Consider the following 14,519-nt stretch of genomic DNA (forward strand, 5'->3'; position numbering starts at 1 on the left):
GAGGAAGTAACGGCATACAAGTTTATTCAAGTTTCAGCTGCAGTTACAGAGAAGTAGTAAACAACTGAGCATTTTGGGCTTTATGCAACAACTGTGAAGTTGCCAGTATCAAGCATTCAAACAAAAGAGAAACCTGACGAATAAACTAGTAATTGCTCTTAACGGTGGTGCTGTGGGGCAAAGACTCACTGCCAATAAAATAAATACCCTACAGGCGTCCAAAGATTTTAATTGGGGACCATAAAACGTTGAGAGTGAAGGGCCTGAGCTTGTCATATTAAGATCAGATCTGGAATTGCAACTTTTAGAACTTGTTTTAACATAAGTAGCCTTCACAACTATGACAATTTGAGACTATTCAGCCTGGGTACCATCAAAATTATGTGGATACCGCAGATTATATACCATGCCATGAAACGGTGACATTCCTAAAATCCTTATTTAGATCTATGTTGTTAATCATGTGATATGATGTGTCATAAGGTCTTTCAGTTGAACATGTGATAAGTCACATGTGCCTTTTGGCCCTTTTCGTTGAATGAAATGACATGGTTATTAAAGTGGTGTTAAAATGGGGCAATATGCTACTACACTGTTTTATGGAATACTTAGTTTGTTTTTCCTGCTTTTTCTTTTTCACGAATTAAAACATTTCATTTTGTCAGAGGAAAAAGGATGGAAACTGTAGATTTGTATTTTAAACAGTTTATTACAAAAATATGAATGGAATATTCTACTAAGAAACTGGCCATTTAGTTAGGTTTTTTTTTCTTTGTTTGTTTTTTTTAATAAGGTGCCTGTATAACAGATTATATTGCACACAACTGTGCAAACAACACAGAACAATATGTACACATTTTCATTCCCGTAGTTCAAGTTTTCCATGTTTGACCCGCCAGTTCCAGCGCTGGCATCTGTTGGGGGCAGGGACACAGCGCAGCCATAAACCTGATGCTTTGATCTCTTGTTCAAATGAAACTAATTTCCTGTCCAGTGTCACCAAAGTGAAGGCCTCCTCTGAAATCTAAAGGGGATAAACATTACTTATAGATATATTTAACTGAGCACAATTTAGCCCATGGCATATTGTAAATAATGGACAATGTGTGTTCAAAACACTACCTGATTACTTATTCCAATTGCAACATGGCCGACTTTGACCTGGCGCTGTTCACGAATCCTCAGACACTGTCCTTGGATATCCTCAATCCAGATGTCAACACCTGGAAGAGTTTAACATTACAAAACCTAAGAACAATTCACTCAATCAGGTATCTTACTTTTCTTTTTTTGACTTGTACCTTCGAAACAATACGATGAGGGCTGGTGAGGTGAAGCTGTCCATTGCAGGTACCCATCTGCCTGGCTGTTACAAGAAGAAAAGACTCCAGAACTGAGGTCATCAGATGAACGATCAGAGTCCTGTGGAGAGGGTGTCTTCTAGTTTAGTTATATACATTGAAAATCTATACATAAACACACACATTATGATATAATACAAACATTGTCCGAAGCATCTATCTGTGAGGAGTCCGAGCAGCTAAAGCAAGATGGAGGGTCATCTCTGGGCTCAGGAGAGGGAGGCTGTACTGTGTTCCCCAAAGAAACACCTAGAGGAAAATCATTCAGCAAAAAAATTCAAAATTTCAACATGTAATTGCTCTTGTCTTACTCAGTGAGATTATTAATGCAACGTATAGGCCTCTAATTATAAGTTAGTGACTGAAGTTACTTTATTTTTATGTCAATCTGTTGCCACATATAATAGCATGAAATTAATATAAACCAAGTAGTAATAGAGGTCATATGCATTTAGAATACATGAGTTTACTGTACATTTTCTGGGGAGAGGAAAATTGGTGCATTGCTGTTTTAGTAGTAGGGGCAGATAGAAGAATAACAACCTTTTTCACTGATAATATGTCGATTTCTTTTTGTTAATTAATGGAACTTGTTTTCTGTGTTTTTAATAATTGTATCATGACTTTGATTGTGATAGTGTTTGTCTAGTCAATGTTTCTGTAAGGCACTTTGGCCAGCTGTGAAGCTTTTAAAGTGCTTTATTATGGTATGGTATGTAATGTTGTCTTTGTAAAATGTTTATAAAACATTATTGGTAATTTGACTGTCACTAACCTCTCCCAACTCACCATCTCTAAGGTACTCCAGCTCTTCTTCAGATCCCCACCAATCATCTTGAGTCTGTCCTTTTTGCAGTACAGGGAAGACATCTTTGAGATCACGAAAGTTTTCTGTGGACAACTCTTCATCCTCTTCCTCCTCTACCTCTCCATCCTCCTCCCAATCTCCTTCATAGTCTCTGTCAAATTTTAACCATTTCTCCTGTGTGTATTCCTCCTCTCCCATGTAAATATCCACTTCAGAGGACTCTGACCCTGTATCCCAGTCATTTTCATCTGCATTAATTAAGGATTTTGGTTCAACGTCACAGTCTTGTTCTGAGGTTGTCTCCCAGTGGCTGCCATCACTGTCCTCATCAGCTGCAACCTCTCTCCAAGGGCTAACCCAGTGCATTGTGGGAGATAAAGGAGCTCTGGATTTCCTGGAAGGGCAGGGGCATTCGGGCAACAGAGAGCTTGGATTGTCATTGTTTGGCTTCTTGGAAGAGTACAGCTTTTCACAGGCAATTTTAATAGACCAGGGACTCAAGCCTCCAACTGCAGAACAGAGTGGTTTCAATTTAGTTAAAGTCTTAGCAAAAGACCAAAGGGGTAATAACAGTAGAATATGTTATGGGTGTGTTTAAGCACATTTCTGATGCCATAACACATAAATGATTGTCAGATTTTTAATAAGTTATTCTTTACACACAGTCTTGAGGTGTGGTACCTGCTCTTAAGGCCTTGGTGGTTTTCTTGCGAAGAGACTTTGCAGATGATCGTTTATCGGGATCCTTCTTCAGCCCAGCCCTGAACACTTTGGCTGTGAAGTTATTGCAGTTGGATGGTACTTCCCACAGAGGCGGAGGCTCATTGGCAATCTATAATGTAACAAACCCAAATGCCAGAAAATAAATGATAAACAATTAATCATGAATAGAAAATAAACAACATTAGTGTTGGGACATGATAAAAGTGGAATTTAATGGAGACAAGTTATAGTAGGATGAAGGCTTCATAAAGCTATAAAAAAAACTATAAAATGTTGTAATGAAGAACTTGCCAAACTCTCTCTCTCATTAAAAAGAGGTTAAGGTTAGTAAGACTATTGTTATGGTGGTTATATTTGGGGATTACTTCAACTTATCTTTTTACACTAAAAATAAATACTTTGTAAATTTTGAATGACAAAAGGCAGAGTTTGTCCGAGACCTACACACCATTGGTCTTGAATGTAACACAACACTCCCTGCTCGATTTCATTGTAACCTGACACTAGCGTGGAGGTGTACCTGTAAGCACAGTGGGTGGGAATAGTAGCGGATCCAGGGCTGACACCCATTGAGCATGTGCAGCAACATACAGCAGCTGCTCCAAACATCTGCTTTGGCGCAGAGCTGGTCTCCCTGGGCAACCTCGGGAGCCATATGCGTCTCAGTGCCTGGGAAAGCAGAGCCTGTGAAGAGGAACGAGAAGAGACAAGGCCAAATGTGATCAACACAAGTCTTATATTTAAACATAATATAAAGCTCAAAGCAAATAGATTAACATTATCACAATGAAATTCTGACTTTTTTGTTTAATCTAACTGCTCTTCTGTTTAAAATTCTGTTTCCTAGACATTTTAGGCTAGGCCCATTTTTTGCACGTTATTTTACTTATTCATTATCAACATTGCATAGGCAGTTATTAGCCAAAGGTTTTTAAAGGTATTAGCCAAAGTACACAATGGACAATAGCAATTCAGCTGCACAAACAACCATTGATTACTCCATTCATTCATTTTGAATCGACAGAGACAATATAGATTCACAAGCAACTAACCTGGCATTATATTAAGACCACCTGCCTATCTATGCTTCTGACTAATGTCCCTATTGTGAAATTTGTCTTTAAGAGTGGTAATGTTTTTTTTTGTTTTGTTTTTATTAAATTCAAATGAAAGAACAACAGGCGCATAACAAGAACAAGGGAATATATAGACCTATGATATGACAATGTGACAAATTATGTAATGCTCTCTACATATCCTGTGTAAAAATTATTAAAGGTCCTATATTACGTAAAGATTAGTCTTGTGAGCTTTAAGTTATGTTAGAATGTTGTTACCTCCTCAAAAACATACCTGGAGGTGTGTTTTGTTTCATTCACACATGTAATTCTGGCTTATAAGTCTGTCTACATTTCCAAAGGTCAAAATGCTCTGTTCCACCTTGTGATATCATGATGTGGTAGTATTCAAGTTAACAGCTACATTTTACCTTTTGTTTACTGGAGATTGGCAATTCCATATCTGTATTACTACATGGCATCACAAGATGAAACAAAGTGTTTTCTGTTTGAGAAGAACTCAGCCTAAATATGCAGGATTTGTGTGTTAAACATGAGCAAATGAAACAAAACACAACTCCAGGTCTGTTTTTGATGAGGAAACAACATTAGCATAACATAGATCAGAAAATAGCACTGGCCCTTTGGTAATTGTTGCATGATGCATTGAAAAACAGTACTGGAGAATACACAGATGTGTGCATGTACAACATACACCCAAATCCACATAATACACATAGCATTGTTGACTTAGTGACCTGACTCACCCCTGAATGCCTTGGTGCTCCATCCATTGTCATCTAATGTTTCAGAGAGCCCAAAGTCACAGAGGAATGTGTGTGTGCAGTCCGCAGACAACAGCACGTTGTCAACTGGAATAAAATCAACACACAGGATTCAGGCCGACAGCGTGTTTTCATTCGTAGCTCATTATGATACGGTAGAGTGAGAAATCAGGAAGGCTGTCAGGCTCTGTCATAATGGTATAATGTAGTTTCTGCCTCATCTCCCTTCTGGGTGGTTTAAGGTAACATATCCAAAAATAAAGTACAGCTCAGGGAAAAATAAGAGAAGTTTCCAGTTTGATAAAGGTAGAACTGTAACATGTGGAACAACTAGATATGCCTTCAAAACCACTGACTGTAACTATATAGCAAAATCACTGAATGTCTGTCATCTTTAAACAATTTTTACTTCTAATGAGGATACGTCAAAACAAACCCTTTTGGAACCGTTATTGGAAACTGGATCTGGCAAACCAAAGCAAGAAGCCCATACTGATTTTACTGTAAATGTAAATATCTTTTACAGTAGGGCTGTGCAATTAAACACATTTTAATTTAGATTCTGTCATTTCTAATCATCAATGATATGCTTAGGTCTTCTTCAAGATGTCCACAGTCAAGTCTTGTCCAGTAAAAGTGTTTTGGAGCAGAGATCAGAATTTGGAGGAATACATGTGACTACTGTTTGTGTTAAATGTTTAAAAATATATATTGAAAGACATTTATTTGTTTTTAATAATAAATAAAACTGAATGAATGATGGTGATTGATCAGAATAAATCTGCATTACAATTTTATCAGTATTTGTTTGAATGTGTTTACTTCATGTAAAAGTAAAAAATAAATAAATAAATAAATAATAATCAAAAATTTAAAAAGGGAGATGAATAAATAACAATGGTTGTATTTCTCCCAGGTAGTGCAATCATGCAGTCAGTATATTTGGCTGTGTGAACCTGCCCGCAGTGTGGACAATGGGGCCTGTTTGAATCTTCTTCCATTCACAATCCTCTCAATGGAGATTAGACTGGGACAGAGCTGAGGTGTCAGTTTGGGATTAGGGACCATCAGAGGGGATGATGGTTGACAGAGGAGCTAGTAAGGCTTTACCATGGGATCCCATTCAGCGGGTGCAGCCAATGATATAGTATTCACTGTCATTGTTGTGTGTTTATTGGGTCATGGTTTAATGTTCAATCTTAAATCCTTTGACAATATTAGCAGAACTGAGTCAAAAGTATTCAACTGTTATTTACTGTGACTATAGAAACAGGTAGATAAAAATAGTATGAGCTATAATGTATTTACCATAGAAATGTTTTTGGAATAAATAGGGTGTCAAAAAACACAATAAAAAAGGAACCACCCAATAAGATACTGAGTCACTACTGGTAAATATAACTACGAAACCATAATGTCACAATATAAATTCAAGTAGTTTCGTATTTACTATGTAAACATTCCCATTGGTATAACATTAGGGTAACACTGAACAAAGGCCATGCTTGTGCTAATATCTGAATTGACTTGACTATATGGTGTTTATTAAAGTATATATACAAATTAAAGAATGACCTTTGACATCCAGGTGTAGCACTCTGATACTGTGAAGGTGTTCCAGCGCCTCTAGTGTTTGTAGCAGGTAATGCAGGGCCAAATCTTCAGGCAGTGAGTTCATCTCCTTCAAAAGTGTACCTAAACAAGCTAAACATAATAACAAAAAATTATTATATTTGAAACCAAACCAACCAAAATGTATACCAAGATCATTTTTACCTGGTTTTAAGTCCATGAACAGTACAATGTGTGGCCCCTCCCTCACTGCCCCAAACAGCTCTACAATGCGAGGGGAGTCCTGGGCACTCCATGTGTTAACCTCCTCACTGCTAAAACGACTGATAGGGATCTGAAATCAATTAAATATTAATAATAGCATAGTTTGATCCAATGGGCTTTGGGTGGTGCGCATTTGGAGATCATGACTCACCCTCTTGGCTGCACATGAAAATCCAGTCCTTTTGTCCTGAATGGAGAAGACGTCACCATAGGACCCATTCTGGATGTGATGGAGAACACAATACTCACGTCCCTCCCTGTACTGGAAGCTCCTTGGCTGCAATGCCTGAAAAAGGGACAAAGAGTTAAAGTTAGTGAAATCCAGACTTTAACAAATTGTGAAATGAAATGAAAAATGTTCATTGTTGTTGCTGTTGTTTCTTCTTTTGATAATGTAAGTGCAAAAAAAGCCTAATTCTGAGGATTATGACAAAAATGATATTCAGATTTCCACTGCATAATGGTACTTAACAGCTGTGATCGATTGGGCCATCAAAGTAATTATGGGTACATTTGAATTTGCAATATTCACTACAATAAGCATAGCATTGTTTTCTATAATCCCAAATAAATAAATAAAAATACAGGGACAACTAATATCTCTGGAAAAGATAATGTACATGATGTGTAAATTGAATTAGTATCATTATTTGCCTGGTCATTTGGCAGCTTTTAGTCAGATGCCAGATGTCAGACAACTCTTCCTGTCATGTATGACTGGAATATTATGGAATGGGAAGTGCATAAAGTGTCTTGCCCAAAACCACTAGAAAAGTGTCTCCTCAGGGGAGGTTTGAGCAAACTGCAAATACTGAACCCACTGGACCACTGCCTGAATGTGTAATCAACCATAGCTAATCATCACCAGTGTGGGACTGGAGAGAATGAATAATGGATGTGTGTTCAGAAAAGTACTATATGAAACCTATTATGTTCTCAAGTTAGAGTTAAAATAAATAAATATATACTGTATTTGAAATGAATGAATGAATAAATATATATTGTATATGAAGTAAATCAATTTTGTATTTTTTAATGCTGTTTTTTATCTCCCCAAATGTACTAAATTGAAGACAAAACAGCTTTAAAAAGGTGTTGGCGCACTATGTAACTTTTTTTGTGGAGAGTTCACCACCTGTTTGTCGCCATGAAAATGTTATGACTTTGTATGAAATGCTTCATAGTATATGGCATTAATCTATTTCAATGGAGTCAATTTTCAGTGTTTTTTTTATTGAATAAATGTTATTTAAATGATAAGTTTGATACCCTTTTGTGGAAAATTCCAGGCAAAGCAATAACATCTCCCTAGAGACAAGCTCATGCTTGCCTGACATCCACCAGAAATGTTACAGGGTGCACTTTTAACTATTATGTAAGAATTTAAAAAGTTTCACTGTTTAAGTTTTATAAGCCACAATAGTCATAAATAGTTATACTTCAGAAACACTGACACACTCTCTATGCATTTGTGTATAACTTACATTATGAAATAGAAGTCCTTCGTTGACAGCACTTTTGGAGTTCCACTCTCGGAGACTTTGCCTCATCACATCTTCAAAGTAAACCATGGCAAACATCTTTGGCATGTGAGTCACCCTCCCTCTGAGCTCCTCCAAAACTCCATCCATTTTATCCATATCATCTGCGCCAAAGTTCACATTGGAGGTGTGGTCCGGCATTCCCTGCAGGCCTTGAGCACACCCAGAGAAGCCGTTGGAGGAATTAGTTACACTCTCACAGCTGGATGGACAATAATTTGGATCCCGACTGAATCCGGATACACCCATAAGGTCAAAGGTCAAGTCTAACATACCAGCATTGCAATGTTTACAATCTTCCACACAGTAAGATGAGTCACTTTCATTATTGGATTCAGAGTCCTGCTCGTAATCCCAATCCGAGTCCCCCCTGTCTAAACTTGTATCTGTTAATCTGTATTGGTCCTCTGATATGGATATAGCTTTTAATTTGTCTTCACAGCTGGAACATAAGGGTGAAAGTTTTCCATTGTAAGAGTCCGTGAACTGAGGAGGGGGTGGGATGATGTCACATGAGGTCATCTCTTTGCTGGAAGACCGGAGCCAATCGATTTCTTGCACCCACAGGCCCTGGATGATTGGGCGCTCCTGGCCATCCTCTGCATTGGCTCTGCCACGGCTTTTTCTGCGCTGTTTCCTTTGGAGGTGATGAGGCTGGGCTGTCGAATCCTCTTCATCTGTGTCACTGAGAAGAACAGCTCCCTTGGCAACGGATCTGTAGACCATAAGATTGGTCATTGTCATTTTAAGATATTACAGTGCATTTAATCTGTACAATTCTATACCACCACAAGCGGTGACTGGAAATAGGTTTATGCAATATTTTTTTAAATACCTGTGTTTTCTAAGCAGCTGGGATCTTAAGTAAGGCAGTTGTGCATTAGGGGTCGGGCTAAACTCCTGGAAGTCTTCACCTAAAATGAAGAAATTGAACAAACTATTATCTGCCATTTTGTTTCACAATATAAAAGTCAGTTCAACACAGCTGAGTCTTTGCTTATAAAAGGCACATATCTCCACATTTAGATAGCCTGATTCATCAGTCGATTCACTTTGTTTCACCATCTGACCTCGCAGTGTCAGAATTTGTTCGCTCGACGGTAGGTGGGTACTTTTTATCATTTAACCAATCGCTGCTATTTGGTAGTCACGTATGTAATGTGCAGCTAACGGGGCTAACAGGTATATTAAGCTTTTCCTGAATCCCATAGGAGGAAGGGCAATAATGTTGTTCCTTGATGAAATTCACCAAACATTCTCTTTGTTGCAGCTTTAAATCCTTGAGCTCAGGAATCTTTCACAACACTGAATATATGACTCTTTGCTGATTGGCTGGTGCCCGAACTCGCACTTCTGGGGTTTTTGCAAACCCTCTATTATATTTTGATTCCTGACCTTGTTGCTGGAGAGAAATGAAATTGAGCGGAGGCACTAGGTGGCGCCAGGCTGGCTAACATTTAGATGCAAGTGCTTAAAAGACTTATAAAGTTGCACTGTGCAACATTTCTTGAGGGTCTGCCACCTGCTGGTCTCCATGTAGAGTACATAGATGGTGATACTGTATGACATTAAACTTCTCTATCTGACCAAATATACAGGTTAGATCTGACCTTGTTCCCAATGAGAATGCATGCATGTTTTTCAAGGTACTCCATTATTTAAAAATCAAAATCCATGTATTTGTAAATTTGCTTACTGGGTTTAATGTGATACTGTGGAACATTACATGCAACACAGTCAAATCTCCATGACGACATGCAGGTGGGAAACTCCTGTCCCAGAAAAGTTGCATATTGTACCAATTAAAAATGTATTTGCTCAAACTATCCATGAGTTTATAGCCATACTGTGTGCTTTGGGTGGGGTGAGTGCAGGACAATGTATGATTAGTAACATATTAAGTTCCCAATTCATTCATAAGAACATAACTGCGCACCTCAGCTATGCACCTCAGCTGTTTGCATCTACTTTGGGATATAGTTGTTGCATGTTAACAAATGCGTGTACAAATGTGAACACTCCTTCACCTATTGACTTTAACTACAGCCCTACACACTTACGCTCTGCCTGTGCTACTATGGAGACATCAGGATTCTCCTCAAACGCCCTGGGACCCTCCACATGTTTAGCTGTGCCCTGTAGCATGACTCTCTTCAGATGTGGAGAAATGGCTTGGACTTGAGACCCCTTCTCCTCCTCACAGCCCCGATTGTCCCTCCTCCCCGGTAAAGAGAGGTCGGAGTCTTCTGTCGCTATGAAGTTGGAGTTGAACATCCTGGGCATCGCCATCTCACTGAAAAAGAATGGGATCAAACTGAGTAAGGTAAAAGTAATTTAGTTATATTTAGAAATGCTGCAGATATTATTTTCATTTTTCAGAGGCACAGGCTAGACTAGAGTCAGGACATGCTATGAGAAGGTTACCAAATATGTATTTACGGGTTTCACTTTCAGTATTTATAGGCACCATTTTGAAGACTTTTGGCCATTCAATAAGAAACATAATTTTAAAGGGTAGAATTTTTTTTTCATTTTTTTGGCAGCAGTCTCATTTTTTTATAAGTTTGAAGCCCATGAGTAAGCATCAGAAATATTTCTTTTTTGTGTCAGAAGAATCAGAAAGATGTTGGTACTGCTTTTGTGATTTGTTCATGATTTGTTCATGCTTACCAAACCTTAATGTAGGTGCAGTTATTATAATGAAAAGATAATTTACCATACTTGGAGATATGTGTGATTTCAAGATGATGCTCAGATGAAGGTAAAATAACCAAAATGCTGATACTAAAATGTTCAACCTGTGGTGTTCCCTATCAATTACATAAAAGATTGTGGGTGATAGTAAAAAGCTCCCATAATAAATTTAAGATGAGTTTTAACACCACAGAATAGCAGCCCCCTTAAATGCTAAACACATGTTAATTAAACACCTCTGGCATTTGGTGTGGCGGGGTGTCAATGAAGAGACACCGGGGGCGGCATTGGCGAGGGGGTAAAAATAGCACAGAGAGATTTGGCACACACTGAACTCGCCGCATGCCTTCCACTGTGGGCCGGCCAGCTGTCAGGGCTAGTCTGCTTCAGGAGCAGCCATGTTGACAGGGAATACTCAAGGATCAAAACACACACTTCTCACACTTACAGACCTAAGTTTATGAGACAGGTAGATAGGTAGATACAACAAGAGGTACTCCATGATTTTTTAGCCTCTTAAAAAGCTAAGATTAACTTTTATTTGTCTCACAAAGGCAAAATTTACAGTGGTTCATATTATAATTTTCTAATACTAAAAAAATCTGTTAAAGTATTGTGATCTATTAAATGGAACAGCAAGTTGAAACAAGCTAGGATCATCCACAATCTCTAAAATATAGTAAAGTAAAGTTTGTCAAATTGTTCAACCTTTATAACGTGCATAGAGCAAATACACATATTGTTACCTATGCTCATTTCTTATCTACACTCCCAACTGCTGGATATTTTTAGGACTTGCTAGTAGTTAGAAAAGACCTTAACTTAATGCATTATAAATTTACAATATATAGTCAAGCACACAACTGTAAACAACAATGACAATAAAGTAAATTCTGATTTTGAAAGTAAAATATCTAGATGACCAAGTTGCTGCACCAGTTGTGTTGTGTGTGTGTGTGTTACCTTAAGTGACCAGTAGATTCTTCTGTGCCAGGTTCAGGTGTAGTTGACAGCAGGTTGTCCTACAGAAGGATAGAGCACACCTTTATCTTGTTCTAGTCCCTTCTCTGCACTTTGTGACATGTGTGTATCTGTATCCATGTACCAGCTACCGGCTTTTTCTGCTCACATAGCCCCTCTGTGATTGGTCACTTATGATCTCTGACACCTCGAGCCCTCCCACTCAATATCCATGCCGACTTCCACGTCTAAATATTTGGATGGATACTGTATGTGCCCCCAGTGACACCGTGGCAATGGGGGGTCTTTTTCAAAATAAAGTTTGATGTATATAAATAGCCAAAGTAATACTAATCTCAAGTTCTGTTTTGAAAATTGAAATAGTTTTTCTCCTCTTACTTTACTTTATAGACACATTTTACTCAATATCAAATGTTGACTCAGTATGGAATTGGTTAATCCCTGCTACAGTGAATAAAACAAAATACATTTTAAAATAAAAATCCAGCTGAGTGAAAATTTTAATTTATAAATGAATTCTAGTCCCGTTCCTGGACTACTGCAGGCTCACTGTACGTTACCAAATCTATAAATTTCCACATATAGCCTGCATTAGACACATTACAGTGCTATTAGTGCTTATATTAACTATGCAAAGACATCAAAAAGTGTAATGCTGAATTAAGAACATGTTTTTAATATGCAGAAGTGCCAACATTTAAGAGCCAACTAATGCAGGAAAAACACCTTATAACTTACAATTAAAGTATATATTTTTAGGCACAGAGGGAGTAGGGTGGGTTTGGATAGAGATATTAAATGTCACTGTATTTTTTCTATATAGATTGTGTTCTTTTATGCTATTGGTGTATTCTGAGATTTGTATGTTTCAGGGACTGAAGATGAAAATTAGCTCTGAGATCTATAGTCTGGGTACAAACCATCAAAACATGTTTCTTTGATTAACACTCCTGTACATGTAAGATAAAATACATAAACTAAACTAAACCATAATGTACATTTTTAATTGCATAACACGTTAATTTCCTATATCACAGCATCAAGTGAGCATTGTTTTTTGACAATAGGTTTAATCTCAAATATATACTGTAAATATTAGCCTAGTACAAGTTCATGTATTGTAACACCACAGGATTTAAACTAATTATGGCATAGGAAACTTATTTAAAGTACCTCCAAATCTATGGCCATTATGTTAAGTCTGATTGATCCATGTTACTGTAACTTGCTGATACATAAATAAATGCAGTTTACCCACTTGTCTTGTTACTGCGGCAACAGGCCCACATCCACAGCTGCATGCTTCCGGCTGTCACACATCTGCTGTCCCAAATAAAGATGACCGGGGTCCATACGTTCCTAAGGGAATTAGGAAAATACCAGAAGAAGGAGTGTTAGGGCGCTGTGAGGGTTCAGGGCCGGGGTGTCTCTCCCTGGCAACATCTGAATGAATGGGATCAGCTTCGGCCAATGGAAACGAAGCAGAAGTTTACTCACGTCAAAGGGTTTTTGTCACTTTGGTCCTTCCACTGTTGGAAGGAGAAGGCGGCTATAGATAGAGCTGGAAATCCTTAGGGGAAAGTGTTTAAGTATTGTTAAGTATTACTTCTCTGAGTCATATTATTAAAGCCTAATCATGTTACATTTATTTTGTCAACAATAAACAGAATGCAATATCAGTAATTTACCCGGGTAATTATCCAAGCACGTTATTATGTTTTCCATTCTATTATGTTAAATTATGACTTTTATAAGCACCAATTTACCCTTTCAAAATTGCCATCACTGAAATCCATTATTAAAATATTAGGAGTTCAAATGTTTATTTGTTTTTATATTTTGGTAAGAGAAAGAAGTTAAGAATGTAAATTATTATTGGAATTAGGACTTGCAACTGAAAACCCAAACAGAGCACAATTAAACCAAACTAAAATGTAATTCAACTTCAACTGTCATTCATTTATTTAGCTTAAAAAGGGGCACTGTGTAACTTTTCTGGGGGAGGGTCCATCAATACTCCTTTTCTCCATGAAGATATTTCTGTTTTTCTATGATTATTCAACAGTATGGAAATTGAAGTTGGTAATTACAGTGGAGAAAGGTTACTATTCAGTCACCTGCAATTCAGTAAATAACAAGGCAGATATGTTTAATGCCCTACTGTGGTAATTCCAGGCAAAGAAATAACATCACCATGGAGACAAGCAAGTAGCAGTCCCTCCATCTACACAGAGCACCTTTAAATAGCTTTATTACTAGGGCTTCATACTGCTCTTATGAGTTTTTCCCAGTTTATTTGGGACAAGTCCAGCTGTTAATTGTGGAGCAAATATGGGGAAATTGTTCTGTTTATAAATGTACTTTTAAAAACTAGTTGGATAAATCAGTTCTTCTTGAAAAGGCCTGTAGCAGAATTTACCCCCAGTGGTACTTGCCCCACAGTTTGAGAACAATTGATCTTGTCTGCAACAACAATGAAGCCCCACAGAAAAAAAACAGTTGACCTCATTACAAGAGAGGCCCCTTGTGTAGATCATTGTTTTCGATCAAGTCATTTTCGCCACCAGAGGGCGCCTTGATAGCAGCTCCAAGTCCCTTTGCCAAGTGGTTAAATGGAACACAACCCCTCCTCCCCACAGTTGTGTCCACACGGACTCGGGTCTCCGTTTTGCTGTCATGTATTTACTCTGGTCGTCATAACAACTCTGTGACGAGGAAGAAGCGGTAGGTGG

At 37.9% G+C, this 14,519-nt stretch overlaps 1 protein-coding gene across 3 annotated transcripts; it reads right to left on the bottom strand.

Moving 5' to 3' along the window:
• Positions 1-87: 87 nt before the first annotated feature.
• LOC129407793 (mitogen-activated protein kinase kinase kinase 14) lies at positions 88-14,501 on the bottom strand. 3 transcript variants are annotated; one of them, XM_055149847.1, is made up of 17 exons: positions 13,285-14,501; positions 13,046-13,146; positions 11,770-11,828; positions 10,173-10,405; positions 8,948-9,026; positions 8,056-8,827; positions 6,723-6,857; positions 6,512-6,641; positions 6,311-6,439; positions 4,718-4,822; positions 3,413-3,576; positions 2,851-3,001; positions 2,151-2,678; positions 1,504-1,610; positions 1,302-1,422; positions 1,123-1,223; positions 88-1,024 (listed from the first exon to the last, which is right to left on the bottom strand). In XM_055149847.1, the coding sequence occupies exons 4-17, from the start codon at positions 10,399-10,401 to the stop codon at positions 860-862; spliced, it is 2,916 nt and encodes a 971-aa protein (XP_055005822.1). In that variant the 5' UTR covers positions 10,402-10,405; positions 11,770-11,828; positions 13,046-13,146; positions 13,285-14,501; the 3' UTR covers positions 88-859. The 3 variants fall into 3 exon arrangements, with proteins under 3 accessions (XP_055005822.1, XP_055005823.1, XP_055005824.1); XM_055149848.1 differs by having other exon boundaries at positions 13,042-13,146; XM_055149849.1 differs by having other exon boundaries at positions 8,056-8,264; positions 8,388-8,827; positions 13,046-14,501.
• Between the last annotated feature and the right edge of the window lie 18 nt (positions 14,502-14,519).

The sequence above is a fragment of the Boleophthalmus pectinirostris genome, unplaced genomic scaffold, assembly GCF_026225935.1.
Source record: "Boleophthalmus pectinirostris isolate CB_2022bp ecotype Guang Dong unplaced genomic scaffold, ASM2622593v1 HiC_scaffold_14, whole genome shotgun sequence".
NCBI classification, from domain to species: Eukaryota; Metazoa; Chordata; class Actinopteri; order Gobiiformes; family Gobiidae; genus Boleophthalmus; species Boleophthalmus pectinirostris.

Bases quoted from the DNA above. Each gene is read 5' to 3' on its own strand.
- LOC129407793 (XM_055149847.1), bottom strand. From the start codon at position 10,401: ATGGCGATGCCCAGGATGTTCAACTCCAACTTCATAGCGACAGAAGAC. The intron at 3,577-4,717 runs GTGAGTCAGGTC...TCCTCTTCACAG, and splicing joins GAGCACCAAGGCATTCAGGG to GCTCTGCTTTCCCAGGCACT. The intron at 2,679-2,850 runs GTACCACACCTC...TCTGTTCTGCAG, and splicing joins CACCAAGGCCTTAAGAGCAG to TTGGAGGCTTGAGTCCCTGG.